A 23,257-nucleotide genomic window follows, 5' to 3' on the forward strand; every position below is an offset into this window, starting at 1 on the left:
AATTCCTGCTCTGATTTGATCCAGGTGCAGCTCTCACATCCCACTGGGAATGACCCCCACCCTCCTCCTCCACCACCCCTTTCCCAAATCCAAATATCCCAATAAAAAAATCCCTCCCTCAACCCTGGGTAAATTTTAAAATCCTGATTCCAATTTTTAATCCCACCTTCCTTGCCAGAAAGCAGCCATCCCCTTCCCTAAAAATCCCCGCTTCCAAATTGATTTTTTCAGGATTCTTTTTGAGTGTTTCCCCCCCGCCCCCTTGGGTTTTGTTTGTTTGTTTGTTTTTCTCTTTTTTTTTTTTTTTTTTTTTTGTGGTTGTTGTTTTTCTCAGGAAATTTTTAAGTTCTGTTTGAAGCCAGCATTGAGTTTTTACCCCTGGGCGCAGGTGGAGGTGTGGAGGAGCCTGGATCCAGAGGCTGGATGGGGATTCCCTTCCGGAGGGATCCGGAGCTATAGGATGATACAGGGCTTTTTGTCCTTAAAGGGATTCTCGGAAGCGGGAACTCCCACCAGGAGCGGATCGCTCCGGGCATGCTGCTCGCAGTAATTCATCAGCTCCGAGGAAGCTTTGGAGACCTGGATTTTGGGGGGAAGAAAAAGCAGGAAATTGGGGGATAATCGCACCTCAAGAGTCGCCAGCGCTTCCAGGATCTTTGGGGTTTGACATCCAGCTTTTCCCAACAGAAACTTCGTGGAGATGAGGAGGAAAATGGGAATTGGATGTGGAAAATCAGAGTTTACAGTGAGGAGTGTGGGGAAATGCCCCAGCTGGGACATTTAAAAGGAATACTGTATCCGTGTTTTTCAGGGATTTGGGATGAGCTCTGAGGACGTTTTAAAGAACTGGATATTGGAGAAAAAAGCAGGAATTTATGGGAATATTCCCAGCTCGGAGTCACCAGTGCTTGCAGGATTTTTGGGGATTTACATGCAGCTTTTCCCTTAAGGATTTAAAAGGGATATTATCATAGCCGTGTTTTTCAGGGATTTGGGATGAAAAAGGGAAGGAAAAGATTCCCTGAGTGCAGTCTCTTGTTAAGGTTTGGAAACCTTTAGGATCCATTGTTTAAGGCACTGCTTGGTTTAGTTCCAAGCTGTTTTTTGGGAAGGGAGAGCTTGGAGGGATCAGAGGAGGCTCCGAATCCCGAGGGAGCTGCCGGAGGCTCCGGAGATTTCCCGATGCCATTTTTCAATTTCAATTTCCTTAATGACACAGGGCAGAGATGGAACCACATCTGGAGCTTCCTCTTTTCCTCCCAGCCTCATCCAGCCTGGCCTTGGGCACTTCCAGGGATGCAGGGGCAGCCAGAGCTGCTCCGTGCCAGGGAGAGAATTCCTTCTGTACACCAACCCTAGAATTCCCCTCTTTCCGTCCCAACCCATTTGTCCCTGTCACCAAATCCTGATGGAGAGACCCTCCCCGGCTTCCTTGGAGGCCACTCCAGATCCTGGAGGGAATCCTGGGACGCTGGGGACATCCTGCTGGGGGAAAGCCGGGATCTCTTCCCGCTCCCATCCTCGCTCACCTTGATCCTCTCGATCCCGGCCTCGATGCGGAGCTGCTCCACGAGCTTCCGGGCCTGCGCTATGTTGTTAGTTGTGGACATTCTCTGCCATCGGCTCCGGGCCCAGCACAGGAGAATCCTGCAGAAAGCACGGACACGGCGGGGCTGGGGGTGCGGAGCTGCTCCGGCCCAGTGCTCCAGCCCGGGACCCTGGAACGGGTGGGAAGGGACCCTAAAGTCCCACCTCGGGACTGACCCCATGGCCATGTGCAAAGGGAGCTCCGGTGGCCCCACTGACACTTCCTGAGGTTGTTTCAAGTTCCCCTTTCCCTGAAGGAGCCCTCAGGATCCCCTTTCCAGGGAGTTCTGTTAAAAGCTCTGCTGAGGAGAGCGGAAAAATCCGCCTGGTTCTGTGCAAGGGAAGCTCTGCCCCAGCACAGCCCCGGGCTCTGGGGGGCTCCTGGACCCCTCTGGACCAGCCCTGGTGGCTTTGGTGTCCCTGGCACCTGGGCAGGTGACACCTGCATGTGGGTCATGTCCACCCTGCCCATGGGGCTGTGTCCATGGGGCCACGTCTGACTTTCCCCTAGGATTAATGTCCACCCTGCCCATGGGGTCCTGTCTCTGTTGGGGTCGTGTCCCACCTGCCCCCGTGTCCCTGCACCCCCACAATGCCCTGGCAGGGCCTGAACCCCATTCCTCGGTTTCACAGCAGGAACTGAAGGATTTTTTCCACGAGACAAAACCAATCCCCCCTGTCCCGGGGCCGGGCGCTCCGGGGGCAGCTCCGGCCACGCCGAATCCCCGGAGCAGACACCATCCCCAGCCCGCTCCCTTTGAGACAGCCCTGCGGAGGTGTCACAGCTGCCACCTCCCGCCGGTGACTCAGCCCCTGACCGCCCCTTCCCAGGGCACAGGGGCAGCTCCCGGCCCCCCACCACACCCGGAGACGATTCCAGGAGGAGAAGGAGCCAAAGCAAACACGGCGTCGGATCCCGCCGGCGCTCCCGGCCCCGCCAGCCGCCCACTGCAGCCCTTCCATGGCTTAATTAGAGGCTCCTCCAACCTTCTCCCGGGCCTGGCAGCTTCAAAGCCGAGCGTTCCCGGCGGGATCGGGGTGGGAGCGCCCGTCCCATCCCAAATCCTCGCTGTCTCGCCTATGTTTAGACACTTCGGGAGTTTATTCCAGACCACAAGGGCACTCTCAGGGATTATTTTGCTTGGCAGCCGCATCCCAGCGTGTTCCCAGCTCCTCAATCCCTGAGCAGCACTTGGGAACGGAGCGGGGAAAACAAGCGGTGCTGCAGCCCCGCGTTCCCGGCTGTGCCGCGGGAGGATTCCCTGAATTAGCGGGGCTCTTTGGAAATCTCCGCCTCTCCCGTCCTGGAAGTTAAGTCAAGCCAGCACGGGGAAGCTGCCAGGGTGAAATCAGCTCTGGTTCTGTGGAAAACGGGAGGAGGAAGGCGGCTGTTCCCTGGGGAAGGAGCTGCTGCTCCGGTTTGAGGCGTTCCAAAATAGCGCAGCTGCAGCTCCCCAGCATCCCAGCAGATCCCAGTTCCCCTCTTCCCAGCAGGGCCTCTTCCCCCTCCCAAGAGTAGAGGGAAGCAGCAGTCAGTGCTAAATCCCACAGGGGGATCCGAATCCTCCCAATCCCAGGTTCTGCAATAGGATTAGGAGCAGGGAAAAGCCGTGTGTCAAAGTCCAGCTCCTTCCAAACCCGTGCCGTGACCTCGAGAGCCCTCCCTGCTGCAGACACTGCCAGAACAACGTTCACCTGGACAAGAGTTAGCAGGCAGCTGGGGGGAAAAAATGCAAGGAATTTGTGTTTCCAAGTGTTTGCAGCAGCACAGGATCACCTGCCTGTACTTTCTCAGCTTCCTGTTTATGGAGCGAGGCTGATGAATCAGCCCAGGGAGAGTTCAGAGAACTTCTGGGAGCTGTTCCCACCCCCATCCCTGTCCCTGCAGCACCCGGAGGATCCACATCCACTGCTGGATGCACAACAGGGCCAAGGCTGTGGATCCAGCACTGCCCTGGTTTTGGATCCAGCTCCATCCTCCCTTTGCCCATTTTTTAAGGAAATCAGTGTTTGGGAAAGGACTGGGATGTGACGTCGGCAGCCAGGCCTGGGCAGGAAGCACAGGACAGTGGGGACACCCAGGCCTCCTGCACATCCTCCAAAAGCGAAGCAATGGCCCCCACAGAGCCAGAATTCCTTCTGCCAGGGGGGCAAACCTCTGGAGTTTGGCCTGGGCCCACCTCCTGCCGCTGCTGGAGCCGGGCCAGCGCGGACTCTTCCCTTGCCTGGCTCTGCTCCGTGACTCAGCACCGGGCCCTGCTCTCCCCGCGCTGAGTCACCCCCAGCCCTCGCTCGGCACAAACAAATCTTCCCCAATTTCTGCTGCAGCACTTCCCGGCTGGTCCCGGCAGCAGCAGCAGCAGCGTTCTGGGACAACATTCCCAATTTTCGGGAACGCCTCTGGTGGCGCTGCTCCTCACGCTGTGCCCGGGAGCTCTTCCAGCCGGGAGGAAGTCGCCGGCCCCGCGGCTCTCCGGGCTGCTCCCCCTGCTCCTCCACAGCGCAGGGATCCGGCAGATCCCAGGGAACTGAACAGAAAGATTTCCCAGCAGCCGGGAAACGCTGCAGCACTAAAACCACGGGAAATCCATACGAATTCAGGGAACACAAGAGAACAAGGGCAGGGAGGGATCATCCAGGAGTGGCCCGAGGGCAAGGACGAAGCTGGGAGGGAGGTTGGGAAATCCGGGATCCCAGAGTGCAGGTGAGAGGTTTGGGAATGACGCAAACTCGTCTCAGGAGGGTCTGGATGGGGCACAAACCCCCCGGGAGCACTCCTGCCTATTTTAGGGAAAGCACCGAAGTCAGGATGAATCCCGGAATGACCAGGATCTGGTGTTTTAAACGGGTTTGGATATTCTGGACTAAAAGCAGGATGCTCAGAGCCACGTCCTCAGCAGCTCGGTCTGACTCAGGAACAGCCCCAAATCTCTCCTGGGTTCCATCCCTAAATTTCCAGGCTCACACCGTCACAAATCCCGTGTTTCGTGCTCACATTCCCACAGATGCTGCGGGTGGGAGCGCGGGGAGCCGAGGCTGTGCCGCCCTCCCGGGGTCCTGCACAGCCCGGACGTCACGGCCGCACCGAGTGACGGCCGGGCCGGCCCCGCCGCGTCCCACGGCGCCGCTCTGTTCCCGAGCGCGCTCCGTGTGCCCGGCAGCCTGCGAAAATCCCGATTTGGGCTGTTTCCCCGGGGAAAAGCAGCGCAAACCCGCGCAGCTCCTGAGTCAGCCGCGCGCAGCAGCAGCGGGTGACAGAGCGGTGACAGAGCGGTGACAGAGCGGTGACAGCAGAGCTGGCTCTGCCGAGCCGTGACTCAGCAGCGGCTCCGTGCTGGAGGAGACGCCTCCTCCTCTCCCATCACGGATCTGGGCTGGCTCCGAGCAGCCTCTGCCCTTTCATCCATTTATTTATTGATTTCTTCGCTGGTCTGTTCCCGGCGCCGCTGCCTCCCGGCGGGATGGAGGACGCGCGGGTCCCCCAGAGCCACCCCTGCCTTTTCCCTGGGCTCAGCCAAGCCTTTCCCCGCCTTTCCCAACCGAAACGCGGCCTCGGGATCGCGGTCACGAGGGTGAAACCGGCCGGGAAGCCGGGCCTGTCCCGGCCTGACGGCCACGCCGGGAATCAGCCCTGGCACGGGTCCCGGGCCGCTCCATCCCACGGTGCCACCTGCCCGCCGCGGCACGGGTGACGGCAGCGCGGAAATATGCGCTGATCCCGCGCTCCTCCGGGAATTCCTCCCATTCCTCTCATAGCTGCGAGCTGCCACTCCTCGAACACGAGGCTGAGCTGCATCTACCCTTCCAGGACCCCATAAACCCCTCAGGACCGCATTTACCCTTCCAGGAGCCCATAAACCCCTCAGGACCGCATTTACCCTTCCAGGAGCCCATAAACCCCTCAGGACCGCATTTACCCTTCCAGGACCCCATAAACCCCTCAGGACTGCATTTACCCTTCCAGGACCGAAGTTTTGCTGCTTTTGTCTTCCTTCCCCTCCCTCTCCACCCCCCAAAAATGTGGGATTGGTGCTCATGGATGTGCCCGTGCCCGCTGGGAAGCACCGGGGGAGCTGCATCCTCCTTTTCCCGGGGGGGTTTGGGATTCGCTCCGTGCTGGGGATGGGATTTGGGGAGGGAGGATGCACCCCTGGAACTCAGCCTTAATAAAATCGTGCTTTTAATTAATTAAAGAGCAGCCTCACATCCATTACACGGAGCTGCAAAAAAAACCCCAAACCCGCCAGGATTGGGAATTCAGGGATGGAGCAGCCCGAGGGTTTTGGGATTCGGGAATGCAGCAGCTCCCGCGGCTGGAGCGGGGCCAGGAGCCACCGACACCTCCGCGGAGCGAGCCCGGAGCCAGGAAAAGCGGGGGGAGCCCGGCGGGGGAGCCGCGATCGCTGTCCCAGAGCCGGTTCCTGCTTTTCGGGATGACCTCATGGTTTTTGGGAACAGAGCGCGGCTGTTGGGGCCGCGGCGCTCGCTCCTTGTCTGGGCAAGAACAAAGCCGGCTCCATTTTCCCTTCACACTTCCTGCAGCAGCAGCTCCGCGCCTCAATGAGCCATTGAATTTTTCCCTGACTGCAGCAAGTTTTTATTCCCTTTTTCTCCCTCCCTTCACCTCCTTTCAGACCTCCAGATTTCTGTGGCGTGGGACCAGGAGCCGCCGCAGGGTGGGAAAACTCCCTAAAAACTCCTTAAAAACTCCTGGGATTTGCTCAGAAATGGATTTTAAGCCATTCCATGTCCCACCAACAGCATGGACGGACCCTTTGGAGCTGCTCCATCCCACTTCAATCAGTTCAAACCTTAAAATCCACAGAAACCTGAAGCATCCCCAAGGAATTAATCCCTTTTTTCCTGGGAAACCTGAAGCCCCCAGGAATTCACCCTTTTTTCCTTCCCTCCTGCTCCAGGGAGCTCAGGCCTGGCTGGAATTTCCTTCTCCCCGATTTCCCGGGAGCAGCCCCATAATTAACAGCCCTTTGCTAATGGAGCCTCAGAACCCCAAGGGAGAATCTTTTCCCTAAGGCAGGAATTCACCTGGAGCAGGAGAACTCAGCCCTGCTGGGAAGCAAAACCCCAAAACCTGAACCCCACAGCTTTGGGATGAACACGCAGCTCCAGCTCCGTTCTGGAACGGGGACACGGAGCCACTCTGGGATCCCCATTCCCTAAAAACAGGCCCTGCTGGCACTGGGGGTTGGAGCTCAATCTCATTCTGGAATGGGGACACGGAGCCACTCTGGGATCCCCATTCCCTACAAACGGGGGCCCTGCTGGCACTGGGGGTTGGGGCTCATTCCTGTTCTGGAACGGGGACACGGAGCCACTCTGGGATCCCCATTCCCTGCTGGCATTCCCCGCTCATTCCCGGCCCTTTCCCGTTCCCGGGACACGTGAGTGACCTCTGGGGCACGGCGTCACATGAGTGAAACACCGCTGCTCTTTCCTCCTCCACCCATCCCCGCAGTCCTGTGACTTTCCCTCCCCAGCTTTGTTTTTGTTCCTGCCGGAGCTCCGGAGGGTGACAGCGATGACAAAGCCACCCTAAATCATGCCTGAACCCCACGAGGCCTCAGCCAGGGCGGGATGAGCCCCTGGCTTCAGAGCCCGGTGACTCCTCCGCACTTGTTTCAGCACAACGAGCCGAGCAGCGCGTGTGACCGCGGCCGTTTTCCCGCAAAACCGCGGCTTTTTGGGAAAGGCCGATGACTGCAGCATCATGTGAGGGTCTGCAGCTCCTGCCTCGGGGCTGGATCTGCCACGGGAGGAAGCTGAAGGTTCTTTTCTCTCGGTCACGCTGGGCTGGCGGCGCTCCAGGGCTGAGCTCAGGGCTGGGGCTGCTGCCAGCGGCCGGCCAGGCTAAAAAAGGGAATTTTCCCCACTGTGTGAAAGGGCTGGGGCGGGAGGCACGTGAGGGAGCTGCCTTGGGGTCACGGGCAACTTCGGGCTGCCTGGGGTTTAAATTTAGAAAATTATCTGCCGCAGGTTGGGGAAAAACAGGGATAGGGAAAGAGGCAAAATTCCTGGAGGAGAGAGGCTTTGGAGAGACCTGATTATAGCCCTGCAGAGCTGGCAGGGAGGTGGAGGGGTTATTTACAGGGTGCAAGGACACAGGGAATGGCTTCCAAACTGGAAAAGGGGAGATTTAGGTGGGATTTGGGATGGAATTCCTGCCTGTGAGGGGCTGGGATTCCCGGAGAAGCTGTGGCCTTTGCTGGGGTTTGATGGTGAAACAAGTGCGGAGGAGTCACCGGGCTCTGAAGCCAGGGGCTCATCCCGCTCTGGCTGAGGCCTCGTGGGGTTCAGGCATGATTTAGGGTGGCTTTGTCATCACTGTCACCCTCTGGAGCTCCGGCAGGAACAAAAACAAAGCTGGGGAGGGAAAGTCACAGGACTGCGGGATGGGTGGAGGAGGAAAAGCAGCAGCTGGGCCCTGGATCCCTGAAATGTCCAGGGATGGAGCAACCTGGGACAGTGAGAAGTGTCCCCTGCTCATGGCAGAACGATCTTGGCTTGGAATTCCCAGCTGCAAATCCCAATCTGCATCTCTAATTGGATAAAAAAAAATATGGATAAACAACATTTCTGTGCTGCTGGGAAAAGCTGTGCCGCCACTTTGGCACCACCTCGGAGCGGATCAACTGGGATAATCCGGGATAAACCGGGATAAACTGGGATAAGGACGAAGGAGAGGCTCACCTGAGCTGGCCAGACCTGGCCTTGTGCAATCCCTGCCTAATCAGCATCTTCATTTAGCAGGTGAAATTAGGAGGAGCTCGGTGCCAGGACACTGAGGTGACACAGCTGATCCTGTTCTCCTCCTCCTCGCCCATTCCAACTACTTTCAATCCAGCTTTTTTTGCTTGTGAACTGTTAATTTCGATGTATTTTTATCTCAAATTTCACTATATTAAAGTCAACACCCACCCACCCAACCTGCTGCAAAACCATCTGCATTTAAGTGCTGAATTTAAAACTCCAGGTCAAAATCCAACCCTCCAACCACTTGAATTCAGGTTTTATTTGCCCAGAATTCACTTTTGAGTGCTTTTTGCAGCACTGAGGAGCTCAACTTTGCCTCCAGTCCCTCAGTTGAGATTAATTAGTGCTGCTCCTACCTGGAGTCTCCCAGGGCTAAAAATAGAGGGAGGAGAGGCAGGATTTAGCATCCTGTGAAAAAACTGGCAATTTGGAATTCCCAATTTGGGAATGCCGGGGAAAGCTGACAGGAATTCAGCTGCTACCAGGGCTAAAATAAGGCGGCAGCAGGAGGAGTGAAGTCCTTGGCACCGTGTGGCTCCTCCTCCTCCTGTTCCACCTTCTCCTCCTCCTCTTCCCAACCCTTCCCTGGCACATGAGTCACGTTCCCTGAGGAACCCACTCATCCCAGTTTTCCCCGTTCGGTGTGGAAAGAGCAGGAGGAGGATCCTTGAACTCCGAGGAGCGTGGGGCCGAGGCGGTGCCGGAGGATCCCCCGAGCCTGGCTCCGTGTCCTGCAGGCCAACAGGGCCGAGCCAGCCGGGACCCCCTCCCAAACCCCCAAATGTCACCGTGGGAGCCGCGGGGCAACGCGGCCCCAGGGACGGAGGAAGGACGGGCCAAAACCTTGGGATGGAAGGAGCGTTAAACGCAGCTCCTCGGTTAAAAGTGGGAAGTTTTGGGTCGGGCTCGTGGCACGGCTCTGCCGCCATGTGAGGAAGCTCTGCTGGCCGAGCTTTCCCGGAGTAGGGGAGGGGAGAAGCAGAGGGATCCGAGCTCCAGGAATGCCATCCCAGGGGAGGGGGCAGCGCTGGGAACAACGCCGGGAGCGGAATTCCCGTCCCAGCCCCGGGGCCGGAGTGCCGCTGCTTGATGGATGGAAAATGCTGGTGTTGGATAACTGGATAATACTGATATTTGGTAATTGGATAATACTGATATTTGGTAATTGCATAATACTGATATTTGGTAATTGCATAATACTGATATTTGGTAATTGCATAATACTGATATTTGGTAATTGGATAATGCTGGTGTTTGATTCTTGGATAATGCTGGTACTTGATTATTGGATAATGATGATATTTGATTATTGGATAATGCTGATACTTGATTATTGAATAATATTGATATTTGATTCTTGGATAATGCTGGTACTTGATTATTGGATAATGATGATATTTGATTATTGGATAATGCTGATACTTGATTATTGAATAATATTGATATTTGATTATTGGATAATGCTGATATTTGATTATTGGATAATGCTGATATTTGATTATTGAATAATACTGATATTTGATTATTGGATAATGCTGATATTTGATTATTGAATAATATTGATATTTGGTAATTGGATAATGCTGATATTTGATAATTGGATAATGTTGATATTTGATAATTGGGTAGTATTGATATTTGATAACTGGATAATGATATTTGATTATTGAATGATGCTGATATTTGATTATTGGATAATGATGATATTTGATAATATATCCAGGGACTCCAGGGCAGGACAGGAGAGGAGGTTCCTGGCCTGGAGTCCTGCACATCTGTCACTCCCCTGTCACCTCCTTCAGCAGCTCCAGCCCAAACTGCTCCTCCACATTCCCAAATCCCAGGTGGCTCCATGCTGGCCTTGGACACTTCCAGGGATCCAGGGGCAGCCACAGCTGCTCCGGGAATCTCCAAAATCCCGAAATTTGGGCTGGGAACTGCGGCTGGAGTCGTTCCCAGCCTCCGATGCCTTTCCCAGATGTGCACCCGGGTAAAAACATTCCAACCCCTTCTCCCAGGGGCTGGGTTCCCCCTCTGTGGGAAAACTGAGCTCAAATTCCCCAAAACCTGGGAAAACAAAGAGGTGTCAACTCTCTGAGGGAGGAAAATCAACATCCAGGAGGGAAGGAGCAAAGGATCAGGAATTCCAGCTTGCTCCGTGTGTTTGGAGACTGAGGATAAAGCCTGAGGGTTTCCCTCCCTCAAAAAAAAAAAAAGTTTAAACCGATTAAAAATCAGTTTTTAAGTTTCAGGTTTCAGTTCTAAGTTGCAAAAACCAGTTTAAAAATCAGTTTTCTGCTGGTGAGCTCAAGTGCAGGAACTCAGGAGGAAGGAAAAGGTTTCTCACAAACCACGGATGTTTCGCTGCTGCCCAAAAACCCTTCCCACTTTTTGGGTTTTCCCTGAAAACTTGGGGTTTTCACCCAAATCCTTCATCAGTGATTTCGCTTCCAAGAGCTGCAATTTCCTGAGCTTTTCCCGGCTTTTCTGTGGGTTCAGCAGCTCTTCCAGGCAGCGTTTCCTATTTCCCCAAAAAGGTTCAGCTGAGCCATCCCAAAATGAGCATTTCCTGCTTTGACAGTTCTGAACTTCTCAGAATTCTGACAAATCACCCAAACCTGTGAGCTCAGAGAACACGTGACCCTGCCTTGCTGGGAAACAATCCCCACAACAATCCCAGATCCAGGGGGGTTGGGGTTTTATGGATGGGGATGTTTTGTGTGGAGGTTTTTATGGATGGGGATGCTTTGTGTGGATTTATGAGGATTTGCCCCTCGGGTTGGGGTGCAGACAAGGCAAACCCTGCCAAGCTCAGCCCTGCAGCTGGAATGGGCTCTCTGGAGGCGTTTCTCAGGATAACCCTGGTGTTTTTTGGGATAATCCTGGTGTTCCTCCAGCATTCCCAGGGAAAGGTCAGACTCGGGCTGGAGAAGGCGGCACCGAGCAAACCCCGGTGATCCCTTTGTGCTGCCCACATCTCCCTAAAACGCTCCTCGTCTCTCCCTGCAAACTCCAGGGGTTTTCTCAGCTCCCGGAGCAGCAGGAAAGGGAATTTTTGGGTTGGAAAAGCCGGGGTGGGGGCTGTGGGGTGAAGGTTTCTGGGCGTGCAGGTGCAGTGTGGGAGGGCAGGAAGGACAAACCCCAAACTGAGTCAGCAGCGCTCGGCTGCTTCCTTATCTCACATCTCAGAAATGGCAAAGCAGCAGCTGAGCTGAGCTGGAAAAGGGCTCCAGAACTGCTGGGAACCACGGGAAGGGCTTGGTTTGGGATTTTCCTGCTGCCAGAGAGCGCAGATGAGGGGAAGCTGGGATGCAGCTGCAATCAAAGGTGGTGCCGTGAGCGTGGATGGAAATGGGATTTGGTAACGGGCAATGGGGGCTGCAGCTCACCCCAAAAACAGAATTCCCAGCAGGAAAAACATGAAATCACAGCCCCCACGGTGGAAGGGGAGAATCCCACCCAGGAAAAGATGGAATCACAGCTCCCACAGTGGGAAATGAGGATCCCACCCTGCTCAAAGTCTCCCTCCTGGCTTTCCTTGGGGGAACTCCTCCTCTTCTTCATATTCCCCCCCAAAAATGGGGCAAGCACCTCTCCCTCTCCTCATTCCCCCTAAGAGAAGGGTGAACATCCCAACCTTTCCCTTCCCTTTAATCCTTAAAGGATTAACTGTGCCCCTAAGTAAACAACGCTCAGGAAAACAGGAGGGATGATGCAATTAAAAAAAAAAAAAAAAAAAAAAAAAAACCAAAACAACACAACAGATTTTTTTTTTTTGCCTTTCTTTAGGCAAGGAATAGAAGAGCAGAGCTGGTACTGACAGGCTGAGAGGCCACCACAAAGAAACCTGAGCAAACTCCTCACCCCCAGCCAGCACCACCCCCTGCAGGGATTGCTGAGCCGCCCTTCCAAGCGAATTCCCAGAAAATCACGTGGATTCGGGAGCAGGAGGCTTTCCAATGTTTTCCTGGCAGGGCTAAGGGCCAATTCCCAACTCCTGGAGCAGCTCAGGAGCTGCCACTCAGCCCTGAGCTCTTTGTGTGCTCCGAGGGGGCTGCAGCAGCTCCGGGCTGGGCAGGAGACACACCTGGGGGGATTTTAGGGACAGGTTTTACAGAGAGATTTTAGCCACAGATTTCAGGGATGGATTTTAGGGACAGAACCAGGCTGGAAGGAGAATTCCTGGGAAATTCAGGATGGTGGAACAGCCAGAGCAGCACAAACAACTCTGCAGTCACGGGGCTTGAAAGGCTCTTTGAATTTCTGTGTGCAAAAAGGACAGAGTGCAAATGCCACAGACGGCTCCAAACCCTCTGGATCATCCCTGATGATCCATCCCCACCTCCTCCAGCCCCGGGAATGAGTCAGGCAGGCCCTGAGCAGGGCAACACCTCCGTGCAAGGCTGGGTCACTGCACCCTCCAACACTTCCCTTCCCCACTCAGATCTCATTTCTGCAGCTCAGAGAGCAAAAAAAACGCCACAAATTCTGTGCAATCTTCATAGAAAATAGATATAAAACAGATTTAACAGCAGCAGCAACAGGAGCCTAAAAGTTTTTTATCTGCCCAATTTTCTCTCCTCCCTGCACATTTGGGCAGCCGTTGAGGCCAAAACTCAGGCTGTGCTGATCAGGGGAAAAAGAAAAGAATTATTAAAAAATCCCACCTCCAGCTGGAAGGCACCCAAAAGCCTGGCTGCAGTTTGGGTCTGAAACAGCACCTTATTTAGACAATCTGAGGAATGTTTGGGAGGCTGCTCCGGCTGGGAATTTGCATAATGGGTGTCTGTCCGTGCTTACCTAAGAGCACAGGAATCCCGTCTGTCAGTCAGTCTAGACTGCGGGGTTGGATCCAGGGAATCTCCCGGCCAGGAATAACACCGGGAGCAGGGCAGGGTGCTGCCATCTGCTGCTGGCACTGGGCGTTTGGCAGCAATTTTGACTTTTGGGGTGATTTTTTGGGTTGGGGTTGTGGTGCAGAGCTCGGCTCGGGGTGAAGAGTGGGGGGGAAATCCATCCTCATCCTCACCCTCATCCCCATCCTCATCCTCCTGGGAAAGCCCCAGTGCTCCTGGTGGCCCTGCAGAGCCTCACCCCGCTCTGCTGGTGGCTCCAGTTTTAATTAAAGCACTGGGAACGCTTTGATTACGGAATCTCCATACAAATAATGACATTAAATCCAAATAATAAATATTCCAACCAGAGCCCCACGACCGCGGCCCAAGCGCGCCCTCTGCCGCCCGCACCGCGGAACCGCAGGCAAGGAAATCCTGAAAGACTTTTCCCCCAAAAAATGGGATTTTAAAGGATTTTTCACCCGAAATGCACAAAATCAGCCCATTCCCACTTCCAAAGCCTGGCTGCGACACACGGGGAAACGCAGAGCTCTGGAGCCACCTGGATCTCAGCTCTTCGGGTGACCCAGGAGCAGCAACCACTCATCATCATCATCATCCTCCTCATCACCCCAATGTCCTCCTGTCCCAAAGACTCTGTGGGGAGCTCAAACCTCTCCCAAATGCAGGGAGGGCTCAGCCTCCTGTCCTTGAATTCCCAAGGTTATTCCAACAGGGTCCAGCGCCGTTGGAAACGCTGAGGATGATCCAGCCCTGGGACAACAGAGCCGCAATTCCCAGCCCGGGCTTTGTCACCTCCAGACAAGCCCAAACAAGCCCTCCACGGAACTTCCCACGGAACTTCCCACGGAACAGCAGCTCCCACACAGCTCCAGGTCCCCTCTGGAATGCAGAGCTCTCCCTCCCTAATTAACGAGGTAATTGCTGGCACATAACGAGGCCCCATAAGGAGCAGCACCCACAGTCAGCACTTCCCAATCCAAATCCACCTCCAAACCCATTCCAAACCCCTCATCCACAGCGTTTTCCAGATAAAATGAACCAATTAAGGGGAAATTAATCAATAAGGAGACAAATCACGAGGTCTCTGCTCACCTTCCTACTGCAGAGCAGCCTCGTTCTGTCCCGGATCCGCGTGGATTCCCTGATTTTTCTGGATTCCTCGGTTGCTCCTGCCAAGGAAAATGGGAATTCAGATCCATCACCCCGAGCAGATGGAGCTGTTATTAATGGAGGTGTGATTCGGGATATTTTCTCCATCATGGCATTAATCAGCATTGGTGAGGGACACCCCTGGTTTGATCAATATCCAATCATTCACTGGAAAATCAGGGCTGACATTCCTTTGTCAATAATCAGAATAACGTTCTCATTTGTTTTTATAAATCACAGCCACGGCCTGGGTGAGGGCTCAGGGAAATATTTGGGTCTAAATTGCATTTTTTGGGGGAGGAAGCAGAGAGGGAGAGGGGTTTGTATCATTTGGGTGGGGGGAAATGAAGAAGAGAAGGAGTTTGCATCATTTTTGAGGGGAATGAGGAGCTGGAAAGGTGCTTGCCTCATTTTCTGAAGGGAGTGTTAAATGTTTCCCCATTTTCGGGGGGAATGAAGAGAGGGAGAAGTGTTTACACCATTTTGGGGGGGGAACATGAAAAAGAGGAGGAATCTCCCCCGTTTTAGAGGAGAATATGAAGAAGAGGAGCTGTTTGCCCCATTTTTGAGAGGGAATGATGGGAGGGAGAGGTGCTGCCCCCATTTTTGGGGGGGAATATGAAGAAGAGGAGGAGTTTGCCCCATTTCAGAGGAGACTGTGACAAAGAGGAGTTTGCATCATTTCTGGGGGGGCAATGTGAGAAAAGCAGCAGCACTTACATCACGCCAGGGAGGGCTGCAGAGCATTTCAGCCCAGAAAGCCTCAGCCTGCCCCGGCTGAGCACACCCTGGCAGGTTCCATTTCCAAGAAAACCTCGGTCCCAGGCTGCAGGAACGAGCTGGCCTTGGGAGAGCTCCCAAAGCCCCCCCGGGAACCCCTCGTGCCTCACGTCCCCTTCCCAGTACAGCATTGCTCAACCCAGCTGAGGCCAGAGCCGGAGCCAGCGAGGGATGAATTCCAAGAATCCATCGGAGCTGAAACCCAGCCCTGCTTGTTTTCCCCACTCGCTGGCTGAACACAAACAGGGATTTTTTTTTTTTTTTTTTGTTTTGGTTTGGTTTTTCAAAAGGAGTCAAACCCACGTCAGTGACTCTGGGCTGGGGTTCAGGCCAGGGCTCCTTTCACCTCCTCCTCCTGCAGATTGCAGCGGATTCAGGGACGAGGAACGGCCAAAAAAAGCAGTTTAAACTTGTTTTGCTTTTTTATTTAACAGGGATTTTTACAAATGTCACATTCCAGGGCCAGCTCTCCATGGAAATAGGAAGGTGAGGGCAGGGAAAAAAAGCCTGAATTTGGGGAAGGACAGGAGAGCAAAAAGGAGTTGGGGATAAAGGCACAAACACCTCAAACAGCTCCAGGTTTGGAACTGGCCTTGGAATGGACAATCCCTGAGGCTCACGGAATCATGGAATGGTTTGGGCTGGAAGCAGCTCAAAGCCCACCCAGTTCCACCCTTCCCACTGTCCCAGGTTGCTCCAAGCCTCTGGAATTGGGCACTTCCAGCCATTCCTGCTGCTCCAGGGAGGTTTTCCACAGCACCATCCATGAATCCCTGGGTCCTGGGGGGGCTTTAGCTGGATTTGGGATGGGGGGGATGGAAAGAGCACCTGGATCATCAGGATCACTCCTCCTTCCTGCTGGAGCAGTCCTGATTCCCTCCAGAATCCTGCAATTGATCCACAAGGACCGAAATTCCAGGGAATTGATCAACACAGTGCAGCTGATAAACAAATGGGGGCATGGGCAGGATGTGGGGCTGACAACATGCAGCAGCACCTGGGAGGCCCCAGGGGCAGGGAAGGCCACCAGGAATTTTGGGAAAAGAGCCAACTTCAGCTGCAATCCTGACTCCAGAGGGGTTTTCCAAGCCAAACCATTCCATGGAGGTGAAGCTGCTGCTGGAATCAGCTCCACACTGCAGGAGGGCTCGACACAAACCAGCCCAAATCCAACCACCTCCAAACCCATTCCAAACCCATTCCAGCCCTCAGCCAGGCCGTTTTCCCAGGTAAAATGAACCCATTAATGGCAGATTAATCAATAACGAGACAAATCCCTTCCCTGCAGACCAAGGCAGCTGGAGCTGAGCTGAAAGCTGCAGTGACAACACGACACGTGCCCTACTGCCCTCGGTTTTCCCTGGAATTTGGGGCTGCTTTGGGTTTCTCCTTCTGTGCTTTCCTTTCCAAAGTGCAGGGGGTCCTGCACTAAAAATGGTTAAATTTTAGGTTTAGAGCTGCTCTCAGAGCCCTGCAGAGACCCCACGGGGACCTGGCAGCAGCTACACCACGACCAAAGGGAAAAAGGAGCCCCGGAGCTCTGCAGAGGGACAGGACCCCATCTCCGGCTCTCCCGTTGTTTACAGCCCTGCAGGATCCCTGCTCCGGGAGGGAAAACAAGGCTGACCTCAGCTGCAATAAACTCTGCCCCCTCCTTCCTCCCAGCCCTGTCCCGGTGCAAAGGTTTGGAACTCGATATTCCACAGGCTCCTGTTTACAGACACCGCAGCGGCCACGCTCTGCTGCCAGCCCAGCTGGGGACACCCCAGGGACACGGGGGCTTCCCTGGGCCCCAGAGCCTGCCACCTCCTCCAGGAAACATCCCCTGGCTCCGGGCCGGGAGGCCTTGGAAAGGCTCTGCCCCCTCCCCACAAATGGCAATTCCTGCTGGGAATGTCACACTGACAGCTGGGGCAAAATCCCAGGTTTTCCTGGCTCTACCCAGGTTCCCCTGGCTGCATTCAGGTTTTCCTGGCTGTATCCTGGTTCTCCTGGCTGCATTCAGGTTCCCCTGGCTCTATCCTGGTTTTCCTGGCTCTATCCTGGTTCTCCTGGCTGCATTCAGGTTTTCCTGGCTGTATCCTGGTTTTCCTAGCTGTATCCCGGTTCCCCTGGCTGCATTCAGGTTCTCCTGGCTGTATCCAGGTTCCCCTGGCTCTATCCAGGTTCTCCTGGCTCTATCCTGGTTCCCCTGGCTCTACCCAGGTTCCCCTGGCCTTCCTTCCTTCCCTGACCCTGCCAAGCCAGAACCATCCCCTTCAGATGGTTCTTGGAGTGGGTGTGGGCAGCAGGAAGGGGAATTCCTTCCCCAATTCCTCGGAAGCACCAACAGTTGGGAATGTGAAGCATCCTGGAGGGCCAGAGCCAGGAAGGAAACCAGATCCTCCAGCCCAGCCCACCAGAATTCCCCCCTGGAGCCAGGAATCCCGGGGGAAGGAGCAGCAGCCTTTCCAGGAGGAGCTCCCAGCTCAGCAGCAGGAATTCTGTGCTGCAGGAATTCTCCAGCCCCTCGATGTCTCTCTGGATGCTCAGCTCACCCCCAGGATTAAACCCCTGCCATGGAGCAGCACCACAGGTTCAATTCTGCCCCTTTGTGCTCCAGAAATATCCCCAGATCCAGGTCCAGAGCTGGACTTGTCACATCCCTAAAAATATTCCCCTATAAATAGCAAATTATCCAACAATGGCACCAGGGCAACCACCCCAAAACCTCCAGGGCAGAGCTTCAAACGTGAACTTTTCCCCGGGAGCTCCTCCAAGGGATGAGCAGATCCTTCTTTCCTGTGCCCTTTTCCAGCTGGGTTTTTTGGGTTTTTTTTTGGGAGCAGCTGCTGCAGCCAGCACTCATTTGCTGTTGGAGTCTGTGCTGGCAACTGGCTCTGGAATATTTTTTCAAGTCCTAAAAAGGGAAGAATTGGAGGAGAGGGAAGCAAAAAGGGTCTGCAGGATTCACAGCCCCAGGATCTGAGCTCAGGAAATTGAGCACAGGACCGAAGTGACCACACTTGGCATTTTAAAGTCTTTCCAAAGGCAAGTCCTGCCCCTGGGAGGCTCAGGAATTTTGGGATTTCTGAGCAGAACACCCCATTTCACACACCTGTGCACAGGTGGATCCGTGTGGGGGGAAAGGTGAAATTCCACACCACGGGAAACAAACCAGATTAATTCAGAAGTGGAGTTAAAGCGTGGAATGCCTCCTGGATCCAAGGAACAGGAACAGCACATTTCCCCACCTGGGATATTCCAAGGGATTTTTCCAACCCCCTCAGGCGTCCCTGCCCAGGAGTTGCTTTTCCTCTGAGCAAAAGAGGGAAAACAGTTTACAATAAACCCTGCAGACAGCAGCATTCCAGCAGCAGGAGCTCATTCCTCACAGGAACCCATTCCTCAGGAAATGTTTGGGGCTCCAGCTCTGCTCGGCAGAATCTCCTCAAACCCCTCCAGAGTTTCAGGGATCCTCGGGACAAGGGGCCATGGAAACAACGGGGCTCATTTCAGAGCTATTTTTAAAAGAGTTTTTGCTTCTGGGATGCCAATTTCCAGGAGTTGTTTGGAAAATGAGATTTTAAAAATGTCCCCACGCTAACGGAACAAACTGTGCTGGAGCAGCAGCTCCCTCTGCTCGGGGTACTCCAGGGATGCCTTTGACTTTCCAGCTTCCTTTCATCCAAAAAAAAAATCACCTTTTTCTGCTTTTAGAGGGCAAAATAGCAAGAAAAAAATTAAATTTGTATTTAAATCCTCCAGTTTTAGCAAATGCCTGCAGCTGTTCCAACCAGATCAAACCAGGGACAATCCCCTTCCCTGCTCCTGAGGTTTAATGGAATTATTTCAGCCCAGAGCCTCTGCCAGGATCCAAAGGGGATCTTTACTATCACTGACAACATCCCAAAAACGGCAGGAATTTTAAAATCCACACCAACAGCATCCCAGAACCGGCAGGAATTTTGAAATCCACACCTACAACTGCGTGGAAGGGGAAGAGGGGGTGAAAGAGGATCCAGCTGAGGGGAATTCCTGGCACTGTAAATACCAGATGGGATGCTGAGGTTTGGAATTCCTGGAGTGCCCTTGGAAAAGCCAGCAGGAATTTGCTTTGCAGTGTTCTGACAGCAGCTGAAGGCTGCAGAGTTATTCCATAGGTTGCTCCAACAATTTGGGAATTTCTCCACTAAAATATTAAGTATCAAGTTGTTTAAAATCCCTAAAAACGCCCCACAGAAAGAATCCTGATAAACCAGCCCTGCTTCCAGCTGAACCAAACACTCCCCAGGGAGGGGATATTCCCCTTTTTCCTTCCAGCTGGGAGAAGTTCACCACAGAAAACGGGCAAAGGAGGAAAATATCCAGAGGAAGGATTTGGAAGCCAGGTTTGGGTTTAAATGTGGCTGTTTCACCTCAGAGCCACTTCTGAGGTTGTTTCAATGTGGTTCATGTTACACAAGTGCCCTCAATCTTCCAGGATCAGCAACTTAATACAGGCAATTAGTGAAAAAATTAAATGTCTTAATGACCCCTGGGAAATGGGATCCATCCGTGATTCCTGAGCCAGGGCAGCTCCATTTCTGCAGGATATAAATCCCCAAAAAAGGGGATTTGTGCCACTTCAGGAATGGGGGGAGAACTGAGAGCATGAAAAGCTGCTCCTAAAAATCAGAAAGGTGTGTGAGACTCCTGATGGCACCACAAAGAGATTAAAAAAGGCAGAAAAATCAGGAGCAGGGGATGACTGAGGCTGGAAAAGAGCCCTTCCCTGGCCGGGCTCCAGCCCCTCGATGTCTCTCTGGATGCTCAGCTCACCCCCAGGATTAATCCCCCACCCCCATGGAGCAGCACCACAGGTTCAATTCTGCCCCTTTGTGCTCCAGAAATATCCCCAGATCCAGGTCCAGAGCTGGACTTGCCACATCCCTAAAAATATCCCCCTATAAATAGTGAATTATCCAACAATGGCACCAGGGCAACCACCCCAAAACCTCCAGGGCAGAGCTTCAAATCCTCCTGTCAGGTCCCTCCAGGGCTGCAGAATTGAAATCCCCCCTTACTTCCACACAAACTTGTGAACAAAGATTTGCTCTGAGCTGGAGCACGAACGCTGCCCACGAGAAATTACACCAAGAACAACCCCACTGAGTTTTCCCCTTTTTGTTTTTCCCCGTTTCCCTCCGGGTTTGGATGAAACCTGTGACTCACAGCGAGGCTCCCAGGGACCCCACACCCCTCCCCTCCTGGAGGACACCCCAAGTGCACAAATCAGGGCAAAGTGACACGAGTGGGACAGGGAAGGGACATTTCTGGGTGTTTTAGGAAAGTGAGGCAAGAGGAAGCGCTGCCAGGGACGGAGGGAAAGGACCAGCGGTCACATGAGGATGTCCAGCCCCCAAAGCAGCTGCTAATGAGTGTCTCAGTTAATTACTCGGCTCCCCGGGATGAGGAGCTCGGGGCTGGCAGCTCATCCACGGCTCCACTGCCAGGGACACAGTGCCCTCTCTTGGAGACTCCAAATCCAGCCTAAAGCCGGGACTGAGGACAAAAACCCGCTGGAATCTCCTAAGAAAATGATTTCTGCCAAAGAAACAACTCTGGCCTGGCTGGGCATTCCTTGGAGGAACAGGGGAACTTCTGGAGCTGCTCCCGAGGCAGGTCAGTGACTCGTGACCTTGATTAACCTTTGGATCTTCCTGTCAAAACTCGGATCTTTTTTAAAATTAAGAATTTTTAAGATGGAGAATAGTGGAGTGGTGATATTGTGGTGTCACAGAGGGGTTTGGGATGGAAGGGACCTGAAGGATCGGCTAACTCCAGGAAAAATAATGGAACTGTTTTATGAAGAACCATTCCAGTTGGAGGCAGCAGCTCCACATCAGATTTGTGTGTGTCCCCAGGGCCATTCCAGGCACCTGGTCACCACCTCTCAGTGGAGGCACAGGTGACAGGACAGGGCTTGGAGCACCCTGGGATGGTGGAAGGGAAGGGACTGGGTGGGCTTTAGGATCCTTCCCACCCAAATTCCAGGTGGGAAATGCCCTGATTTGGGGCTCAGGAGGTGTTTGAGTGTCTGTGGGTGCTGCTGGCACCTACCTGGGCAGGTGTTCCCACCTCCTCTGGCACACAGGGCACTCGCTGCAGGGGGGAAAGGACAAATCTCCTAAAATTAAGAAAAATTGAGAGAATTTTCAGCAACTGAAAGGATCCTGCAGGGAATTCCAGCTCCTCTCAACACCAGGTTTGAGCCCACCAGCTGAAACACCTCACACCTTTTCCCCATCTCCATCATCCCATTTTTTCCCTGTGTTTTCCCTGTTTTCTCCCTGCTGGAATCCAGCCCATTCCTGAACTATTTAAAGCACCTCACACCTTTTCTCCCATTTCCAGCAGCCCTTTTTCCCCTGTGTTTTCCCTGTTTTCTCCCTGCTGGAATCCAGCCCACTCCAAATCGATTTAAATCCACCCAGACACACGAGGAGTGTGTCCTTTGGGGTGGTTTGTTTACATTTCAATATGTTCAGGATCTGCCTTTGAGATTTTTTTGGCAGGGGGGATGAAATCCTAAAAATCCTCACAGGAGAGGTTTAGTGAGGATGATGCAGGTGGCACTTGAGGCTTTCTCCATGCTCATCCATGGAATCTGGGATTTAAAAAACACAGTTGCTATCAATTTAGACCTGGCTTTGAACACATAGATTCCAAAAGAGATTTTTTTGGTGGGGAGGAAAAAGCCTGGCAGCTCCCAGGCTGTCACCTGTGCAATTCCACATCCAAGTCTGAAGATGGCTCCATTGGAATGAGGATCTGTCCATCAATCATCCCTCCATCCATCCCTCCATCCATCCCCACCTCCCAAAACCAGCACACCAGCAGTGGAGAACCAGTTCCCAATTCCCTCCACCAGTCACAGGGGATTTGTCCCAGGTGGAGGAAGCAGCCCCACCCATGATATTCCTGAGGCTGGCAGAGGGGAGCTGCAACAAAAGAAACCAGGGAAAAATAACCTGAGCAACTCATGGAAGTGAAAGACAGGGAGAGTGACAAAGATTTAAGGAAAGAAAGGGAAGAGGAAGGCAGAGCTGCAGCATTTCATCTTCTGTTCCTCCCCACAACGAGCCAATTAAAAAGCCCACACACTAAATTAATTCCAGTTCCAGGGGAGCTGGAAACACAGAGCCACTATTTAGGTTAGGGAAAATTGCTGCATTCTGTTCCTTTGTCAGGTGGCAGAGAATGACATCTGCAAAAGGGGAAAAAAAAAAGCAGAGTTTGGGCCCCAGCACAGCAGAAGCAAAGGAAACAGAGGGAATTCAGGGGAGGGTCTGAGGATCTGAGGAGCCCCATCCCCACGGACACGGGGCCAGGGCACAGATCTGTGCAAAGATCCCGATGTTCTCCCCACATCCTGGCTGCCTCACAACTCTCCCACCTCATCAGTTCCTTGTTTTGTTTTGAACAAGTGGCCAGGACGTGGTTATGGAGCCGTGCTTCCCTAAAAACCTTCCCAATGTTTAATTTATTGCTTGGAAAACACCTCTGATAAAACCCAGCCCCACCGACGTCAGGCCAGATTGGTCATCGGCTCCAGGGTAAATATCCCGGCCAGGTTTGTGTTCCCACTCTGCCCCAGTGGGACTCTGGGATTTAACTCCTCTGCACTCCCAGCACAGAATCCCTCTGCTCTGGGCAGAGAAACCCCCGATTCACGCTGGAATTTTAAGGGAATAAACCCCACAGGGAGCAGAGAATACAAATTACTGTCCCAGCTTGTTTCCAAGGATGACAAAAACCAACCAGGGGAGCAGGGCTGGAGCTGCAGGAAGCCTCGGGGCAGTGCCAGGCTCGGCTCTCCAAAGGGAACTGCTCCCTGGGTAATCATTAACAGCAAAACCTGCCCCGCTAAAAGCCAGGGAGCAGCACCTGGAGCAGGGATGCACTGGGGACCAGGGATGCCCCAGGCACCAGGAAGCTCGGGATGTTTGCCTGCTCCTGCTGTGGCTCTGCCCTGGGGACAGCAGGGAACGGCGGCGATGGCAACTGGGGAAACTCATCCCTCTGTTTGGGAACTGGGAAAACTCATCCCAGGCCCTGGACCCAGCTGGCAGCAGGAGCTCCGTGCCAGG

The 23,257-nt window shown here is 53.6% G+C and overlaps 1 protein-coding gene across 1 annotated transcript in view; it reads right to left on the reverse strand.

The window, feature by feature from the left end:
* Positions 1-269: 269 nt before the first annotated feature.
* Positions 270-23,257, reverse strand: part of GNG7 (G protein subunit gamma 7) — a 32,673-nt gene continuing 9,685 nt past the window's right edge. The window contains exons 2-5 of the mRNA XM_053966181.1: positions 21,228-21,294; positions 14,310-14,386; positions 1,530-1,647; positions 270-579 (exon numbers count right to left, since the gene is read on the reverse strand). Coding sequence (XP_053822156.1) covers positions 454-579; positions 1,530-1,610 — 207 coding nt within the window. The 5' untranslated portion in view covers positions 1,611-1,647; positions 14,310-14,386; positions 21,228-21,294 and the 3' untranslated portion in view covers positions 270-453. The remainder of the gene's footprint in view (positions 580-1,529; positions 1,648-14,309; positions 14,387-21,227; positions 21,295-23,257) is intronic.

The sequence above is a fragment of the Vidua chalybeata genome, chromosome 27 (assembly GCF_026979565.1).
Source record: "Vidua chalybeata isolate OUT-0048 chromosome 27, bVidCha1 merged haplotype, whole genome shotgun sequence".
In the NCBI taxonomy this organism is placed as follows: domain Eukaryota; kingdom Metazoa; phylum Chordata; class Aves; order Passeriformes; family Viduidae; genus Vidua; species Vidua chalybeata.